Source organism: Perissodus microlepis, chromosome 20, assembly GCF_051167445.1.
Source record: "Perissodus microlepis isolate ML-2025 ecotype Zambia chromosome 20, ASM5116744v1, whole genome shotgun sequence".
NCBI classification, from domain to species: domain Eukaryota; kingdom Metazoa; phylum Chordata; class Actinopteri; order Cichliformes; family Cichlidae; genus Perissodus; species Perissodus microlepis.
The window spans coordinates 16,086,887-16,107,528 of NC_140480.1; the positions used below are offsets into that span (position 1 = coordinate 16,086,887).

At 40.7% G+C, this 20,642-nt stretch overlaps 2 protein-coding genes across 4 annotated transcripts in view; one reads left to right on the forward strand and one right to left on the reverse strand.

The window, feature by feature from the left end:
* sdcbp2 (syndecan binding protein (syntenin) 2) overlaps positions 1-10,979 on the forward strand; it is a 29,449-nt gene extending 18,470 nt beyond the window's left edge. The window contains exons 4-9 of the mRNA XM_084918036.1: positions 1,576-1,676; positions 2,427-2,591; positions 4,886-5,061; positions 6,325-6,496; positions 8,624-8,715; positions 9,455-10,979. Of these exons, the coding sequence (XP_084774162.1) occupies positions 1,576-1,676; positions 2,427-2,591; positions 4,886-5,061; positions 6,325-6,496; positions 8,624-8,715; positions 9,455-9,509 (761 nt within the window). The 3' untranslated portion in view covers positions 9,510-10,979. The remainder of the gene's footprint in view (positions 1-1,575; positions 1,677-2,426; positions 2,592-4,885; positions 5,062-6,324; positions 6,497-8,623; positions 8,716-9,454) is intronic.
* An 84-nt stretch (positions 10,980-11,063) lies between these two features.
* snphb (syntaphilin b) overlaps positions 11,064-20,642 on the reverse strand; it is a 31,689-nt gene continuing 22,110 nt past the window's right edge. For all 3 annotated transcript variants that reach the window (XM_084918033.1, XM_084918032.1, XM_084918035.1), the window contains one exon: positions 11,064-20,601. In XM_084918033.1, coding sequence (XP_084774159.1) covers positions 18,609-20,601 — 1,993 coding nt within the window. In that variant the 3' untranslated portion in view covers positions 11,064-18,608. The remainder of the gene's footprint in view (positions 20,602-20,642) is intronic.

The window sequence follows — 20,642 nt, forward strand, 5'->3', positions numbered from 1 at the left end:
ATGTGCTTTCAAAGTACATAAGAACATCATACATGGGGATTAACTTGTAATTAAATGGTTTTCATTCTTACTTTCATAGGTGTTTAGCAACTTGGCTGATACCTATTTCCCTCCTCTGAATACTACCATACACATTCTTCCTTTTGCTTTTTCCAAAATAAAGAAATTCAGGCAGGCATGTATCATCACTTTGCATGAAACTACATGGTTATATTTTTATATCTTTGGGATATTTACATAGGCAAAACAAGAACACACAATGGACACATACAAGCAGCAAGCAAACCTTTACACAGCAGGTTATAGAGGGCTTGATGTCATAACACGGAGCTCAGTGCTGATGTCTGAATGGTTGTACTGCACAGCAACACAGGCCGCTCATTATCAAATTTCTTCAGCGGAAAGCTTAATAGCTCAGGCTGTGCCCTTGTAGTGATGGATGGCATGAATAAAATATAAAGTGTTGGAAAGAAGGTGGTCGGCTAAACAAACTTAAATCGTTTGTAAACCTGTGACTGCGGGAGGGAGATTAAAACCTGTCTTCATTGTTATGTTTAGGGGTAGCACTTCTCTACCTTCTTTACTTTTTTTGCATTAATTAGAAAACTATTAAAATGTATTTGTATGGGATTTCATCAAAACCAGTGCTACAAAACACAGTGCACATTATAATCATTTCAATCACTTCAAGGATAAGTTACCAGTGTCTCAGCAAGAGTCAAGTGCAATGTCCAGATTAAATTATAGTGGGACTCAGCAGTCAACAATAAAATAACCTAAAAAAGTGTAAATAATTTATAAGCAGGTCTGCTCCTAAGTCATTAAAAGGGGATTTTAAAAAAAGATACAGATGAAGCGAGCTGGAGTATGCCAGGCACATCATTCTGGGAGAAATTAGCAGGCTGTACACTGGTGGGTACAGGGACAGCAATTCCAGTATAGTGTAGTCTGGGTCCAGGCATTCAAGGGCTTTAAAAGCACTAAGAGTAAAATTGAGGTATTATGTGCACTCTTCCTGGTCCTCCTAGATCTTGCTGCCACGTTTTGGGCAATGTAGAATTCACTAATTGATTTCTAATCGATACCTGTTAAAAGGCCATTACAATAATCTAACTGAGAGGAAAGCACGAATGATCTTGAGTGTGACACTAAAACTTTTTATTGATTGTATTGCAGCAATCTTCCCTCAGTGTTCTTGTTTGTGTGTTTCTCAGACTTCGGACCACTGATTGAACATTAATTTCTAAATGAGGACCAAATGAGGTCCCAATGCTAGGATGTTTCACAACCACTGACATCTTCATTTTGAGTTTTATCACACAACATTACCAGATTTGTGCTGGTGGTCTTAGAGGTGTGGTCACAGACATACCAGTGGATCAAGATGATATTTCTCTATATACTGTGGCTAAGTGGTAGCATATTATGTAGAAAGCTCGTTTTTTCCTTCCTACTCACCACATCAACCTCCGTCTACCTGCTCTGTCTGCCTCCAACTGCTCCCTTTATTTCAGTTCCTTCTTGACCTTGTTTTTCACCCATTCACCTCCTTCTCTGTCCCGCCTGTTCTCCCAGGCCTGTACCCAAATCTGGAGGAACTGGGAGACTACATGGGGCTGGCCCTCAACAGCGATGAAGTGCAGAAGAACTTGGCCCTGGTGCCTGTTGCTGACAATGTAAGCATTATAACTGTGTGTGTGTGTTTTGATCTTCATGCTACCCCATTATGTGTGGATATATGGCATGTTTCTTTTTTATTTATTAACAGTTGTGGTTAAAAGAAATAATAATAGGCATTTTGGCATTTTATTTACACTAAATTCAGGTCACATTTAATTTAAAACTTCATAATTAATCTCACATCAAACCAGCAACGTTTAAAGACTCAAAACCTGCTTTTATTGGATGTAGGAGTTGTGAGAGTGCAACAGTACTGTGTTCCTGGAGCTCCACATTACTGAATGACTCACTGCAGGCCCGGAGCACTGTGTGGGAGGGTGTGAGCTCTTCACTCCCCTCCAACACTGTGTGTGTGTGTGTGTGTGTGTGTGGAGGAGCGGGGGGGCGACGACACACTCTGCTCAGTTTTGTCACCTGGCATTTAACCATCTCAGTTCTTTGCCATTTGCTGCTTCTCTGCACCTCCACTGTTATTTTCCTGCTTTTTAAAAATTAATTTCAAAGCTTATTAACGACAGAAGTTTTCGAAAGAAAAGCCTAAAGTGTGTCATTCTCTGGTGGAGGAGGAGATGAAACCGAATCCTCCCACTCTATGTGATACAGCTTTCCTTTTTATGTTGACTTGAATATTAATGTAGCCTTGCTCTTAAATCTGTTTTAAATCACCCCTGCTAGTTCTCTTTTTTTTTTTTTTTTAACCCACGTCTTTCAACCTTTTCACCTTCCTCGCTGTTTGCCCTTACCAGCAAGTGGCACTGCCCTCTGGCTCAGGTGTTGGAGGGATGGTGCGGCCGGTGACCGGAGCAGACATCGGCATCAGGAGGGCAGAAATCCGCCCAGGACTGCGGGAGATCATCCTCTGCAAAGACCAGGACAAGAAGGTTGGACTCCGGCTCAGGGCCATCGACAATGTGAGTCAACAGCCAAAAGCCAACTCCTTCATGAATTATTCAGCACAGGCTGACTGTCATTAACAGCCCTTTGAAACCATACCAGTGACTGAGGAAATCCACACTAACATCTTGCGTTCTTAAGCACAGGATCACAGTTGTGATGTGGGTCAAACTCTGTCTGAAACATCTTTTCTTCCAGCGAATAGATCACTAGTGGTTTGTCAGCTGTTTGATCTACTTAAACTAGAGCAGAGCTTATTCAGGGACAGTGTAACTCTGAATATTTTTATAGCAGATGTCCCCTAAGTGTGCCACATGCAGGCACTCTAAAATAGTGTTTTGAATAGAGGAAAGCTGTAAGGAAATGCTTGGTGAATGCTTGTTTGTGTGTTAAAAATGTGGCTGTGCCAAAAGGCCAGACTATGAGTTGCAGCATTCCATCCAGACATGAGGGGGAATTTGTAGAATTCTCTCTAGGATTTGGGTTTGGCTCTTGATGATTGTTAAACTTGGGAAGTAAGGGGCTTAGCAATAGATTAATGCTAATGGATGTCTTCACAAAGAAATACTGCAGTGTGTGTGTGTGTGTGTGTGTGTGCTGAGTAGGCAGCAGTCACTCTAAATCAGGGGTCTCCAACCTTTACTGTGAAAAGAACCATTTCTAAGCAACCCAAAGAAATCTGCATGGATCCATAAAACATAAGGTGTAAGCTTATCTTATAGTAGTATGTTTGTGTCCTTTAAGGTGTTATTTGGATAAACAGAGAGGTACAGAACCTACACAAACTTGCATGCAGAAGACAGCCTGCAAAGCTGTCAGTAGGCTCAGCTTAGGAACATCCCAAAAGCACGAAGGCCAAAATAATGAAGGGTGACAGCTTATAAGTATAAATAAACTTAGCAACATTACTAGTGAAAATGGGTTGAAATAATAACTTTAGCTAACTTTTAATTTCAAGTAATATCTACATAAAATGTTTAAATGAATAATTACGCTTTTACCATGTGACTACTCTGCAGTGGGCTATTTTTGTTGTTGTTGTTTTTCTACCCTTTTCTGCATTTATTTTTTCATGTGAACATGTTTATAGCCAGATTGGAAAACCCTGGCTGAAGTGCCCTTTTTAGGGTAAGTGAAGCCAAATGGGGAAAAGATATCCTTGGTTTGTTAGGCTTGCTTTGTAATACAGACCCTTCTCTGAGAGAACATTGTGAGGCTTATCAAGATTTTTTTAGGTCAGGTTGAAGGTCAGTGTTGACACTGTATGATTGAATGGAAAATAATTATTATAGGTTCAAAAGAACAAGGTCCTGTTCTCTTCCCAAGTAATATGAATTGATAAGAAGAGGTAATTATAGAATTCTGCAGCATGGCAGAGGGAAATGTTTGAATTGCTCTTACCTTGCAGGGGCCCATGGAGCAGGGTTGTGTGATACTTTGCATCAGAAAAATAAAAAATAACTGAACACGTCAGTGAGTAACACAGAGATGATAGTGTTGGTCATCTGAGCGTGTTTATGAAGCTGTCATATGAGTCTTGTGTTGACATCAGCTCTATGATACAAAATAAACTGGTGCCTTATGTCTGTTGGGTAATACTGTTATTGTGCTGATTTCTTTTAGTCTGGTGTTACAGTTCTTTTAAAAATTATAGGTTCGTATTTCTTTTTAAGGTCTAGTTACACATTTACTTTGTAAGTGTGGCTGTGCTACCTGAAATCATATGAGTAACTTACTACTGGGCACAGCATTTATGTGTTTTGATAAAGCTCATAAAGCCTCTATTGGAACCACCTGCTTTTGTGCTTGTTTCATTTTTAAGACAGAACCATTTTTATGGGCATGATGGGATGCCGTGAGTGAATTATTAGAATATCTAAACTTAAAAAAAAGTCAGCAACAAACCACAGATGGAGTGTCAGCTCGGGTAGCTTGAAAGTGCTAACAGGCTCCTAATGTAGCCCTATGTGAAGTAAGCTGAAATAAGTGTGTTGGGGATCAATGTGGACCTGAAATGAAGCACTCTTGATTTCTTTCTGCACCAAGGAGTATAGTCAGCTTTGCATTCAGGTTAACATAGAATCCAGAGAAGAGACCTAAGAATAGAGATTATCAAATGTATTTTTATATCGCAGATCCATCAAACAAAACATTTTCATTGGATAGTTAGAACACAAACATCCTGTTTACCTTTTTATGGCCCATTTCTGTGTCCTTGTCACCTTCCTTTGTATTCTTTCCACTACCTGCATCTGTTTTCTGTCTCTTCCTCCATTCCTCACACTTTGAATGTTTTTTCTGTTTCTCTCAGGGAGTGTTTGTCCAGCTGGTGCAGGCTAACTCCCCCGCTGCCCTGGCTGGGCTGCGCTTTGGGGACCAGGTCTTGCAGATCAACGGGCAGAACTCTGCTGGATGGAGTGCGGACAAGGCCCACAAGGCTCTGAAGGCTGCGTCTGAGACCCGCATTGAGCTGGTGGTCAGGGACAGGTGAGGAGACTTGTAGTGTGCAGCAGGGCTTGTCAAACCTTATATCAGGACTTGATGCTTCAAACATAACAGATGTCATACAGCTGGTCTTATTCACTTTACATGTTCTGTCCATGGTTGTGTTTAGCTTAAGTGGAGTGCTTTTCTATATAAATGTGCATGTCGGTCGTGAAGCCATGAAGCCAGTGCCTTACACCTGCATTCTTTCTGTAGGCCACCAGATGGCAATAGCTGTAGTTGAAAAAGACTTCTGGTCTCATAGACCTGCGGAGTTCTCTGCTACCAATTTTCCAAGAGCAGAAATCCTGAACTCAAGCATTACATTTAACTGTGAATTTGAAATAATAATAATATGGAGCTGGAGTTGAGCAGACTCTGTCCATTTTAAGCTAGCATCTACAGTGTGCTGTTGGTTCTCACAAGGTCTCCAGTAACTGTTTGAATAATAAGCTTTTCATGAAATGTTTTTCTTGTCATAGTTTTTCTGTTCGTCCAACTTTGACTTTCAAGGGTGCTCATTAAGTTTCAGTGTTGATGTCAAAGATGACTTTGACATCATAAGATGACTTTTTATTTGGTTTCAGTCTCAGTTTTATTTCAGAAATGAGAGTCACCAAAAATTCATTTTCGACTGTGGTAAAACGGTTGGACACCTATGTTTGTGAATGTGATAACTTGAGAATGAGGCGACGTAGCATTTTGAAATTGATACCATAAGTGTATCCTACGGTGTTCCTATAGGAGGCTGAGTGGTAGCACCATTGGTTTAAGAACAAATTATTGCGAACGTGTTAATTTCTCTGCGGGCTTGCAAATTATAAATATTACAGTGCACATTAAAACTAGACACATCAAAACAGAACAGACACAAAAAGGATCAAATGATCTCTGACTACTCGGCCGATGTATTATTACCTTGCCTTTTATACAGAAGTGCTACACTTTGGATTTTGAATCTGTAACAGGATATGCTCGGTGATATCGATGTGTGAGCAGATTTCCAATGTAAAATTGTAAAATATTTAAACTGCTGGGGTATTGTTGCAGTATCATAGCCTCTGTGGAGCTGAGATCTTTGGCTCCCTCTTCTGACTGTTTCACACATGTCATCTCTCCTCTTAGTTTCTGTTTTTTCGACTGTTATGAAATGCTTTTTTCTGAGTCACAGTTCTGTGATGACAGGCATGTTGTATGCTGCTTTATAGCAAAAGCTCTAAGACTTTCTGCATATGGATTATTGATGTTTCCTGTGTGTGTCTCTAGGCCATTTCAGCGCACCATCACCATGCACAAAGATAGCTCTGGTCACGTGGGCTTCATCTACAAGAATGGGAAAATCACCTCATTGGTCAAAGATGGCTCAGCCGCCCGCAATGGCCTGCTGACTGAACATTACATCTGTGAAATCAATGGACAGAATGTCATCGGACTCAAGGTCAGACTCTCACTCTTGCAAATATCAGGCTTTTCATCTAATAGTTTGGTAGGATATTTTGTCATATTGTGTGTGTTGTGGAGTCTGTATTATGATAGATGAAGTTCAGTATAGAGAATACCATGGATTGAAAATGACAGTGACTTCAGAACGTTTGCAATGCTCATCAGATGTTTGGTGACTGATTTTAAAGATTGCACTGAGATGGCTGCTTCCATAATAGGAGAACGTAATAAAACACAGGGACGCCCAGCAGTTTTAAGTAAGTGCAGTGCTCCCCAGCTCTGAGGTGTTTAATAAGTGTTGAGTAGTTTGCTTCCAGTGGGTGCGTAGTTTCTGTCTACCCTGTGATGCAGGTTTGCAACATGTTCTTATCTCAGGTTTGTTTGCACATCGATTTGATGCACCTCTGCAGTGCTCACGGTTATGGAAGCATTCACTTTGCTTTTGAAAATTTCTGGCTTTCTGCACCACTTGACCTTTCATAGAACCATGATTCACCGTGTGAGAGTATCCAATGAGATCACGGCAAGTTGGTTCTGTGGATGTTTTAAAAAATAAATAAAAAAACAAACAAGCTGTAGAAAAATGTGAATAAAAGCTGGCAAATTCCATACAGTATATAAAAGACAGATGTAGCATACAGGTCTGAAAAGTCTTTGGGAGAATAGCCTTCAGCTCCCCTGATATGTCTATGTGACTGCAGTAAACACTTCAGTGATGAGCTAATGAGTTTAGTTTGTAGTTTAAAGTCTGGTCATTTAATAAATAAAGATAAATAAAGACCTAGATCAGGTCATGCTTTATCATGTGATTGATAAGCTGCTAGTTCTTGAGCATGCAGCATCACGTTATGCGGTTCCTCAGTTTTATCTGCCCCTCACTCCAGTGTTAAAACAAGATGATGATGACAAAAACACTCAGATTGAAGAATCACTAATTTGTGGAAGATGTCACAATGCAGTGTTCATCTTTCATGAGTAATTCAATTTGATTTATATAGTGCCAAATCACAACAAAAGTCGCCTCAAGGCGCTTTATATTGTAAGGTAGACCCTACAATAATACATACAGAGAAAAACCCAGCAATCATATGACCCCCTATGAGCAAGCACTTTGGCGACAGTGGGAAGGAAAAACTCCCTTTTAACAGGAAGAAACCTCCAGCAGAACCAGGCTCAGGGAGGAGCGGGGCCATCTGCTGCAACCAGTTGGGGTGAGAGAAGGAAGACAGGATGACAGACATGCTGTGGAAGAGAGCCAGAGATTTATAAGTATGAATCAATGCAGAGAGGTCTATTAACACATAGTGGGTGAGAAAGGTGACTGAAGAAGAAATACATAATGCATTATTTAAGACCTTGTATGTGAGGAGCAGGATTTTGAATTCAATTTTGGATTTAACAGGGAGCCAATGAAGGGAAACCAATGTCGGAGGAATCTGTACAGACAGTTTTAGCTATCCTGGAAAGTAACTAGATTTTACTGACCAGATCTTATTACATCTGATCTTCACACAAGAAATGATTTTTCAATGTAAAACCCCCCCCCAAAGCAAAATATGTGACAGTGTGGCAAACAAATTAAGACAGTGACCTACACTTCTGAATGTCCACTAGCAGCCAGCTGCCAATTACAAGACCATTTATGATGAACACAATGCCTTATGTAGTGACTGGGCTTTAGCCTTAGTTCATTTAATGAATAGCTTAGCTCAGCAGAGCAGCAGCACGTGCTGTGCCTGCATCCCTTGACTCTGGTAGAACAAATATGTAAACCCCTGTATGTAACGAGTCATCTATTGCATTCAACTTGTAGGTTGTTTTTAAAGGTCTGAAAATGACAAAGCGTAAAGGCAAAGTTTCCTGTCGCACTTGTATACCTGGTAGTTGTTTGGTAGTCTTCAAACAACAAATCCCAATTTCTCAGCTACTCCTGTGTTTGTGTTGCTTCCCTCGGCCTTTGTAGAGCAGTTGTGCTGTATTTCAGACCATTTTTTGTTTGTTTGTTTTCTTGTTTCCTGGAATACGTCTAAACAACAGAGTGAAACTGTGAAGCGAGTGTGTTTGTTTTGCACTGATTACACAAAGCCTTTACATGTGCCTCTGCCTGTGTGGAAATTTCCAGGACTCTCAGATCAAAGACATCCTGACCACCTCTCCGACAACCATGACCATCACCATCATGCCTAAGTTTGTCTACGAGCACATGGTTAAGAGGTAGGACTGCAGCAGAGACTTTTTCTGTCCATACATCAGTTATTAACATCTGATCTCAAGTCAAACCCAGTGTGTTTGGCTTGATCTGTGTGGAATAAGCCATAGAGTCACATTGAGTCACCTCTCGCCTGACTAGCCAACATTATCTTAACATACTGCTTACCACGGTTAGATGATTTCAAATTGTTTCTGTGATTGGCCAGCAAATCTTTGTTTTTTTTACTACTGCAGTAACCTGTCAGCCCTTGAGCAAATTTAAAGGTTTAAATGAGTAATTAATAGAGATGTGTACTGAATTTAGGCATGAAATGGACCACAGGGCTTAATTATCGAAGACCAGAATACAGATGAGCTCCAATGTTATCAGTGCTGCTTTTGGTACTGGAGAAAAGAAAAACACAATGGTTATTATTTCCACAAGAATGTCATCTTTCACATTTTATCTTCAAGTCCCTTGAAGGTATTTATCTGTGAGGCATTTTTGCTGTTCCTGATCCACAGACAGCAGGGCCATGGCACAGGTCTCTCATTTGCCACACCGTGCACATGAACACAGACCCTGGTTTAGTGATGGTGGGGTAGAGAATTAAATGCTCAGAAGTGTGGTTGCACTGAGGCAGACAGTGCTTATTGCCACAAGTGAAACAGTGATGCCCTCTAAAGAGTAGCTGAGTGCCCAGCTCAAGAGATCAGGAAGCCATGCAGCGTTTTGTTGACAGGTTGTGTGCTTGTGTTCCAGGATGTCCTCTGGCCTGATGCGGTCAGCCATGGATCACTCTGTCCCAGAGGTGTGAGGACCAGGAAGAGGACTAGAGGATGTCAAGATGTCTACAGTGCAGATTCTTTCTCTCTGTTTTCCTTATGTCTTTTTCTCTATTTCTGTCATCAAACCAAACCTCCTCCTACATCACAATCACCAACCCTGCCCTTGCTCATCTCTAACATAATCTTAAGATGCCTTTTTTTTCTATTCTTTACCTTTTCTACATTTCCCTCACCTGCTGACATTAGTATGTTTTAGATGTTAACCTAGTACTCTGATATGTTTATTTTTTTTCTTGTTTTGTATTTGAGATCAAGGACAGTAAAACAAAAAAAAAAAGTTTTTTTAAAAAAGCCATGCATACCATCATGAGTCCAGAGCTTCCTGCTCAGTGTGGAGATGAATCATTCACCTTTTCATAATGCTGTAAAAGCTGACGGACAGCCATCAGAGCCGTCCACGCAGATATTCAGCTGCCCTCCTGATCCCTGCACCCAACCCCTAACGTGTAAATAATCTGAGCTGAATTAACACCTGCAGACTCATATGAAGAGGTGTGTTGTGGGTTCCAGTGTACAGTCATTTTTACATGGCCAGTGAAAGTGATGGTGGTGTTTACTATTCTTTCTTTTTCTTTCAACATTAAAAAGAATCCCAACATTTCACCACCCAGGTCTGAGTAGCAGTTTCCGCTTTTTCCAAGAGATGGCGACATATCCTTGTAACGCATTTCCAGCCTCTGACATTAAGTTTGCAGATAGTGCGTGTGCACATTCTGGGGAGCAAGTGTAAGGAAAGGGAGCAGCAGTACATTATCATTAACCTATGCAGCTGGGACTGTCCACAAACACTCTTTAAGAGCTATGACAGAGTAAAAAAACATGAGTTAGCAGGTGCCCAGCGCACCACAGGCTGCAGGAGTCCTGTGAGGCTTTGTGCTTCAAAGAATCGAGGAAACAGTTGGTGTTTGTTTGGAGGGGTCGGCGCCAGGCGGACCCACTAAGTGCACTTTCCATTAACCTTATAAGAGGTCCTCTCTCCTATATCCATTTCAAGTTCCAACAATTTTTTTTCATAATTGTTGTGTTTGTGATGCTTCATGTTAACGAGAGAAAACTAAAAGCTTAAATTTGATGCTGAAAAATCAATCGGTCAAATGAAAGCATTAAAATTACGCGTCATGGGTTTATCCAGTGAACTGCTGTCCTCTGCTAAGTTTTGTTAAAGGCCTATCCACTTTAAAATTCCTTCCTTGACTGATGAGCACAGCAAGACTCAGCAGAGCTCACAGTTGTGAATTTCTACTTGTTATATAAAATTTCTCCTTTTAATGCTGTTCACGTTCGGATGCATGTATTCCTTTAATTTTCTAGGTATGCAATCTGATTAAAAAAAAACAACCGCTGTCATTCTGTAAAAACAAACGCTAGAAAAATCTAAAAGTTTATATACGAATGTAACCATGATAATGTTGTAAACAAATAAAGTCTTTCTGCTCACATTCGTGTTCAGTCTCAAGGCATTGCATTTCTTGTGTTGCTTCAGATCAGCTGGTGTGGGAATAAACACAAAGGCAAAGCAGAGGTTTCCTCCATGCTCTTTAATATAGGGGCTTTTGCTCTTTCTTTAAACAGTGTGGTGGAAGATGTAGCCTACTGATGTCTTTACCTGTACACACTACTGTTGCTATTAAAATAGTTCATTTACGTGATATTATCTGGCAATATTTATGATGTCAGCTAAATTCCTACACGAGGCATTGAATGTCCTCAGTGGAAGGATGTTAAATGACTCCACCTCTGTTACATTAGTTACTATTACATAGGTTAGGGAACACACACAGTCAGACAAGGACTAAAGCGTAAAGTGACAGTACACATTCAAATATTGTCTGATTTAAAAAAAAAGAAAAAGAAAAGCCAAACATCCTCCGTAGTCCTTTCATATGCATTTAAAATCACATGTGTCTACAGGGGACATGTATATATAATCAGTCACCCCCACGCACTGTACACTGACATAACAGCACACTACAACAGGAAGTTCAGGTGTATCTTGGGACAGTCAGGTACAGCTACATTTTTCAGCACACCTGTAGTACCAGCGTAGGCATTCTCCTTGGCTTTAAAGTTCCACATGGTAAAAATACACCACAGGAATATTTTAATGCAATAGACTTAAAGCTGCTAATACGGAATCTCCAAAGTCCCAAAATAATCTTTAAAAAGTGACCATTGGAAGATATTACTATAGCTGCAAAAAAAAAAAAAAAGAAGACGAATGCACAAAATACATTTTATCATGCTCAAGAATGGTACCTTGCATTCCATTTTTTTTTAGATTTTAAAGTAATTAAACAAGAAGATCAAATATCCACATCTAATTCAAATTGTGCATGTGAGACTAAAAGTCATTATCAAAGCAGCTTGCCAAATCTTCATTATCTAGCATGTGTATTTCAATTAAACATTTCAGGAACAGGAGCCTTGAGAATAAACATGTGCCCACCTAATGGTGCTAAACCAAGACGGCTGAGATGGTTGCTACTACCATTAACAATTCGCTGTTTGCTAAAGAGCTACTTTCGAGAGCTCCTTTGTTACAAGGGGTCACCACAGCAGGTAGTTCCACATGTTTGATATGGCACCAGATATTTTACACCAGATGACCTTTCTGACGCAAAGTACATTTGTGCCTGCCTGGAATCAAACCAGCCACCTTTCATTTGCTGCTTGGTAGATGTACCCTTTGGTCCTTCTGTCATCCTGTTTCCAAAAATCAGCTGCAATTAACAGCGGGACTGTCACATCAAAGTACAGTGCAGGTTTACATCAGTATTCACTTACATGATTATTATATTAGACATTTTGGTACATAATACATTAATATTGAGAGGAGGAGGTAGCTTTCCACATTGTCACACCAGTTCCCTCACAGATTTATGGCTTTTGGTAAAACAGGGAATTGTTTTAGCCTCTTCATTATCTTTAGCCAAACCTTTCCCACAATGCAGCTGGATGCACAAATCATAACAATGCAAATGATGCTGAGAAAACCTTGCGATTGTGTCCGTAAGGCATTCATTCAATCTTTTCATGGATAGCAATGCATTAATTCAGATTATCATGATTGTCACTGACATCTGACAATTACATAATCGGATCACACAGTATGAGAAAAAAATTTATGTTTTTGAAATGAGAGCTTTTTAGAAATTTTATGGCATCTATGTATGTTAATACATAAATGTATGTAAATGTGAAGGGCTAAAATAAACAGTTCTTAATACAGATGAGAGAATACTGCTTTACAGCATTCACAGGAACAAGCCATACCTGCATGTCTGTAGTATCTTATTTACGCCTAATTTTTGCTTCAGCTGCACTTTAAACTGTCACTGCAGAACAGAACAATCAGAAAATGCTCAGTGAGCTCACACACACAGTGCAGCTCAAAAATTTGGGTTGAAGATTGCGTCTTTCTTTCTTTCTTTCTTTCTTTCTTAAAGAAACACACATTTGTTGGAATTTAAAATCATATAAGATTTACCAGAAATATTCTAAATGACAATAAATTGTTCAATAATCATAACCGAGTTAGTATTACATGAAAGTATTACCAGTCCGAGTTCAACTTCAATTGCTATCTCATCAACACAATGCTTAGTTCTGTAACCAGAATAAAAAGTGGAGTTGAAGGTAAGAGGACCAGTACATCAGAATCTGTCATTAGAGAAACAGATGCCCACTCATCTTTTCACTTTCAACTTATGTTGAAAAAGTTATGACTTTTTATGAAGAGCATGAAATTTTCGGGCTAACCTCAAACTTGTCAGTGCTAAGTTACAATCTCAACTTCAAGTAATTGCTTAAAATTCATAAAGTGAACAATAGTGCAAAACATATAAACCAACTGGTGAAAAGAATAGAATAGAAAAAAGAATAAAAGTATTTTTTTTAACGCAGAACAATTTGAGTTGCTGTTTTTTTGCTGGTTGTGTTGGAACATTTTTCATTCGACATTTAAATCGGGACGGACAGATTTAGAGTTATTCCATGGAGGGATTATTCAAACACGCCCCCTGGGCACAGGAGTTTACACTGAAGACCAAAACATTTTGTAGATACTTTGTATGATTGTTTTGTGTCACTTTATAGTACTTTTGCACCTGCTTTTAACTTTACATTCCACTAACACAGGGGTCGGCAACCTGCGGCTCTTTAGTCCTTATAGTGCGGCTCCGCATGGTTTGGGAAAATAAAGTATTTAGCTGAAGTGTATTTTATTTATGTTAATTCGTTTTTAACTTGTAGTTCTAAATTGGAAGATTATTGTGATATTGAAATATAAAAATAAAATTATATTCTATTATTTTTTCATCGCTCAAAATAAGCATCACACTCGCGGAAGCCGGTGTACCCGCCGAAACGCCGTGCATTTATCGAGACTTTCAACCCATAGGCCAATTATGGATCTTCAGATCCACATTATGTCAGCAGCTATTCTCCACCGTGAACTATGTTAAAAACAAACACCGCTCACGCCTCACAGATGACAGCTTACAGTCCTGCGTAAAGATGAAAGTGACTTCGTACAGCCCCGATTTGCAGACGCTGTGCGCAGAGGTTCAGGAGCCGAAGTCCCATTGTAAACATATCACGGCAGACCCGACGATGTTTCCATGAACATGCTTTTCAGCATCTCTTTATTGACCACTTTTCACACACGGTTGCTGTACGCATACAGCCGGCTGTAGCTTTTCAGCTCACAGCCCGACACACACCAACACGACAGCATAGATAGCACAGACGTTAAGGCAGCGAGGCATGGTGCCGCTCAGGTGCGTCCGCCTCCCCTGCAGCGGCGCAGCAGACCACGCCCCGCAACACACATTAACCAGGTAAAATACATATTTAGGCAGAATTTTGCAAATATCTATTTTTCTGTTTTTAGCAGCATAGTGCTTTTTTTCCAATTATTTTTTAAAAGTCAGGCCAAGGCTCCAAAAGCCCAAAGGCGATATAAGGGTGGCGGCTCACAACAGTTTTTGTTTGCTACATGGATCATTTTAGTTCAGTTGGGTGTCTTTCCTTTTGTTATATTTCTTTAAGACTTCAAAATGTGTTAATTACATATATAAAATGTAATTTTCTCTGTAGCACTTCATGGATTTCACAAGCAACACACCTTAGTTGTTCACACAAAGCATAAAAGTAAAAAACAATATACAGTGTTATCTTCATTTTAGATGTCAAAAAGTATTTGCGGCTCCCAGTGTTTTCTTTTGCGTGGAAACCAGGTCCAAATGGCTCTTTGGGTGTTAAAGGTTGCTGACCCCTGCACTAACATCTTGGTGATTTTGCGCTGCTTTGATTTCACTCTGTGGTTGATTTTTCTTTTATTGGTCACTGTGGTTCTCTTTGTGGTTGTTCCACATGTATTTGAAGTTCTTTGGCGTGTCTTTGTAGTTGTATGCAGTTGTTTTAAGCATCTTTGTGGTTGTGTCTCCGTGTCATTTTGTGGTTTTATGTCTGTGCAGTTGTTTTTCTTCTTCCTGCAGCCCTTTTACATCTTTTGTAGTCATTTAGATATAATTTCACATCTATTTGTATTTACTTAAGCTCTCTTTGAAGTCATTGTATCATATTTTTGTAGCCACTTCAAATCTCTTGGAAGTGATTTTGCATCTCTTTTAAGTATTAGACATCTCTACAGTTGTGTTCTCTCTGCATGTTTTTGTTGCTTGAAAGTCATTTGGGAAATCTCTTTGAAGTCATTTTAATCTCCGTACAGTTTAGGCACCTCTAAAATTTTTTGTTTTATACATCTTTGAGATCATTTTATATCACTGCAGCGACTTTCTCTTTCTTTGTAGTTACTTTCTGTTTTTTTTTATCCAGCTGTCTTGCAGACCTTAGTATTTGTTGTCATTTTCTATCTCTTTGTAGGGTTCTTTATGTTTTATTTCCTTGTACATGACTTTGTAGTCACTTTAGGTCTCTCTGAAGTCATTTTGAATCTTTTTGTAGTCATTAGACATCTCTTGCATTGGTTTTACGTTTCTTGCAGTTGTTTTGTGTCATTTTTGTAGTTGCTTGGTTTCTTTTTGGAGTAGTTTTAAACTCTGTAATCATTCATACTGACATATGACTGATGGGTGGCTGTAGGTCAGGAGGTAGAGCAGGTCATCTACTGATTGTAAAGGTTGGTGGTTCAATCCCTGGCTCCCCATAGTCTGCATACCAAATATTCTTGGGCAAGATAATAACCCCAAGTTGCTCTCCCATCTCAGCATCAATGTGTGTGAATGGTGGTTAGAAAACACTTAAAAACATAGAAGACAGTGCTTGGGTGAATCTGGCAAGTTGTATGGAGTGCCTTGAGTACTCTGGGAGAGTAGAAAAGTGTTATGTAAGAATTAGTCCTTTACATAGCATTTTTTGTCTGTTATCTACAGGCAATTGTTTTCCACCCTCTTGCAGCCATATTGCTCTTTAGTGAGCTTTCAGATCCTATTCCAACTTCTTAGAAGCCTTTTGTTTTGTTCTAGAAGTCTTAGCAGTTAGATCTGTGCCCAGAAGGCCCATTCAGTTATCCAGCCATGATTTGCTTATTTGCTCATTTACACATTCATCTTTCATCACAGTCCTCTCGTGATGCACACATTCAGACAAATAAAAAAATACCCTGATGCTAAGTGCGTTTAAAACCCAGACATCTTATTAATGTACATCTGAACTGTCGACTGAGATGTAGCACACGATGTCTGTAAATGCCTTTCAGAATGATCTGTTGGACAAATTAAGCTGAGTTATTAGCAGTGACTGACTAGCTCTTGTACAGTTGACTTGGAATACATACTACCAGAGTGACAGTTAAAACTACACCACAAGAGCATTAAGTTTAGCAGAAATATACAGCACAGATCACAGACTGAGCACAACTCATTCCATTCAGAGCTACACTAAGATACCAAAGTGAGCCGGTGAGGATCTACAAACAAAGTGTTTGATCATGATATGGCATTTCAATTAGATTTAATCAGGTGACTTTAAGTAACACAAACTTAAACTTAAGTAACACAAACTGAGGTCTGTTATTTTCACCAAATGAATTGGTTCTGGCAACTTTGCTTTGAATACAAGCTTAAGCAGATAAGGCCCATATGAGACAATATGACTGAGTATGGAAAATATTCCACCCTAAAATATAATGTGCATGTTATTATTATTACCTTCCCAAACAAGTAGACTGCCCCAATAAATAAATAGATACATAAAATGAAAACAACAAAAACAAAAGCTCTCATATGGATTACAGAAACAAATCTAAGATTTTATTTAGAGAGCTTTGCTTTTTAACTTTTGAGTTTACCTTTGCAAAGACTCAGGCTGGCTCTCAACTGAGCTTTATTTTTAGTGTATAGTTATAAGTGTGGTATTGATCTTAGTTTGAGTTTAATAAATCTGAATAGCTTTATTTATTTAGGAGAACTAATCGTAATGCTCTCAGGGTAGAAACACAACGAACATGGCAGAATAGGTAAATCACCCATGGACTTTCTATAATAAGTAACATCTCCTTCATTATTAATGAGATTCTGGCTGGCCTCCTGGGGATGCAGAGGTTAAGAGAAATTAAAGTGCACATTCTAATGTCAACGTCGAGTACAGGGAAATTTTTAAGCAGTCTTTAGAAAAAAATTGCAGAAATCAAACAAGGTACTTGCTTTTATCAGGTTAATTGGCAGGTTAGACTAAATAACTTCCTACAAAAGGCGCAACATGAAGACTTCATTCAACAAGGACAAAGCCTGTTTTTTGTTCCAAGTGATGGTTATGCATATTATAAGTAGATGAGAATGATTGGCGACATATGCAATTTTATGGCCTAAATCAACCATTTCCAGGAAAAAAAAAGGCTTTTAGTGGAAATGCTACATTTACACATTTCTGAAAAGCTTGAAAAGACTCTGGCATCTGCATGTATCTGTGTATAAGATACGATAAAATAACCTTTATTAGTCCCACAGGTGGGGAATTTGTCTCTTATCTTTTATTATAAAGTAATTTTAATATAAAAAAATCTACATGCTGCTAATGGAGAGATGCCAAACTGTCTTTCCTAAGTGTGATGGCATCATGGTTTTTGTTTTTAGATGCCTCAAACTGCTAAATGCATGAAATGCATGAAAGAAAATTAGAAATCAGCTTCTATGCAGTTGATGCATACACACCTCAGATTAACCTACTGTGTTTGATTAATAAACATCTACATAGGATTTTTGGCAGAGGTCATTTTAATGATGAACAACATTCCTTTGGGGGGTTGAGTTCAACCAAAACGCTTCTTTGGCCAGGAGAGAGAACTAAAACCTTAATACTAAAATAGTACGATTAAAAGTAAGTAGAGTTTAACTTGGCAGCACAACTGAACTGGCCACAGCTGGGTGTTTATGATTTGAAGCAAATTTAATAGGTTTGTGTGTTTCTACCCTCGGAACATCCCTGAGTTTTGTGTCTACGTCATGATGGCAGACACACTCTGAGATTTCTGATCTTGAAGATCAATGAAAACTTTCTGCAGTTGTAGGAAACAGGTAAATTCTGATTTAGAGTGGATTTTCCCCTCAGCCATTGCTTAATGACTTGGTGAAGCTGTAGCTTTTTGTAACTTGGCTACACATGTATACAAGCTCTTATACATATATGCCACATATACACAAACAACCATTCAAATGTGTTAGAATTCATAGGTTGAGTAGTCAATGAATCTTTTACAGTTTTCCCTGCATTTAAGATCAAAAGAAACAATCAGCATCAAAGATCCAGGCATCATTCATTTCAATCAGCTCATTTACTTTTGCACAAGCCAGTAGAGCTGGCAGACATCTCAGTAGCAAGGCTGAGGAACATTGGGTGACAGACATTGCGGAGCAGAACCAAAACAAGGCAGAGCTTGCCAGTCCAAGAGCTTCACATTTCCTGTTTCTTATACCCCTCTTGCCTATTCTTGGCAGAAACTGCAGGACAGGAAGTCCTCGTCTTCTTGCACTTGAATCTTCCAAGAGAAAACCTATACAGGAAAGGTCGTGGTTAAGGGCCACAGAGGTGCTGAGCAGATTTTCCTCTTATATCTGTGATCCTCCTAAGTCTCCCCCGCCTGCGGGGTAGTGCCTCAGCCCGCCTCCCCTGCGCAGCGAGTGCAACGCCACAGTGCAACAGCCTCTCAGCAGTGATCCTATGTGATACATTGGCTGTCCTTCCCGGACTGGACCGCGACAGAGCCACGCCACCGTCGGCACCACAGGAATGGCCACCGCAAGCAGATCAACTAGGAAGTGACGACTCCAGTAGCTTTTCTGAATCGTCCCAGAGCTAGATGATTCTCCGTTCTCTTCTGCAGTGTCCCCTGTGGCACCGTGCTCTTTTGTTTCACCGTTATCATTGTCCTCATTGTGCACCTCCACCACTGTAACACCACCTATCTCCTCATGGGAAGCAGACCTTCTTGGCTGGATTGTGTGAGGCTGTTCTATAGCTGGAGACGATCCCTGGTGACTCGGACTCAGGTGAGGTGTCTCTACCTGGGTTGATTCTTGTAAAGGACAGCTTTCTTGCTGCGTGTCCACAACTCCGAGGTTTTCAAATGATGTCCCACCCTGCCTGCCTTCTCCACAGCATCCTCTTAACTTAAGCTCACCCTGCCATGTTGCTGGCATCTCAGCAAGATCACAGAGTTTTCCTTGAGCCGGCTTCTCTTCAGCACCCTGCCCTCCTATCTTCTCTCCCACTGAACCAATCACCGTCTGTTGCCTTTCTTCTGCCAGTTTGATCATAACTATCTCCACCTGCTCTTCTGCCACAAAAGCTTCCTTCTCTTTTTCCTCTTTCTCCTGCTTTTCCTCCTCCTCTCCATGCTCTTTCTCTTTATGCACAGGACTTTCCATGGAACACGCAACAGTGGCGGACCGTGGTAAAGATGGGACCACTGGAGTTTTGGGGATTGGCTCTGTTGCTGTACTCATGACTGTTGCTGTGGTTACTGAAGTTGTGGTGGTAATGGAGTCCAACTCGTCGTCCCCTTCATCAGACATCCAGGTTGAAGTGGGGCTACAGGCCTGGGACCGGAAAGTACGTTGCTCTGCGATGGTGTCCAGATCGGAGGGATACCCTGCTGTTGTGGGGATGGGGCAGCTTTCTGTCTGAATGCCAGTCTCCCTTAAAGGGTGCAGGTACAGATGGTGGTGGGAGAGGCAGGGGTGGCTCATGCAGCTCACTCCACCCAGACCACAACGAAAGGGTGCCAGCCCCTCCCCTGTGCACAGCTTCTCATACGTAGAAGAGTGTGGCATAGTATGCGGCACAGAGTGGGACAAATTGTGAGGGAAAGAATGAGGTAAGGTATGTGAGTAGGTGTGAGACAGTGAGTTTGGCAGAGAGTGGGGATGAGAATGGGGAAGAGAGTGGGAGAAGGTCTGCGTGTAGGAATTAAGTAAAGATGCTGTTTCCTCAGAAAGGAATGCGGCCTCCAGCAGAAGGTCAGCCCGGCTGGGGATGTTACTCTCCCCACAGCACACAAAGCCGCTGTCCTGGGTGCCGTCGCCTGAGAGACAAGGAAAGTCCGACCCGTTGTCATTGCGGTCCGCCAGTGCCTGATCACTCAGCTTTGTGTAGGTGGAACTCCGAGTTAAAGACCGGGCTGGGGAGCCATCACAAGAGCAAGACCCTCTTCCTTCTACAGTAAGTTTGGGTACTCTGCCAGGACTTTCTCCTGAAACAGATGCTGGTGCTGAACCCCCAACGCGGGTCCGACAGCCTGGCATAGCCTCCGCCTCCTTTGCTAATCCAGCCTGGGCCAACTCCATACTCAGCAAAAGGTTCTCCAGCTTGTGGTTCTGAGCGTTGATATCCTGAAAGTACTTCTGGACCCCTACATCTCCACTGAGGCCTCCGGCATCGCTCAGCCTGGCACGAACAGTATCCACAGCCTGTTTGAGCTGCTGGATTTCCTGACGCGCCTCCTTCAGGGCCAGCTGAGCCTCTACGCGGTGGCACTCTTCTTCAACCCAGTCCTCCTGCATTCTGTAAAGCCGGCCTCTCAACTCATCTATTTCCGTGTCCCTAAGAGGGTGACAACAGAGAAAGGGTTTTGACGATTTGAC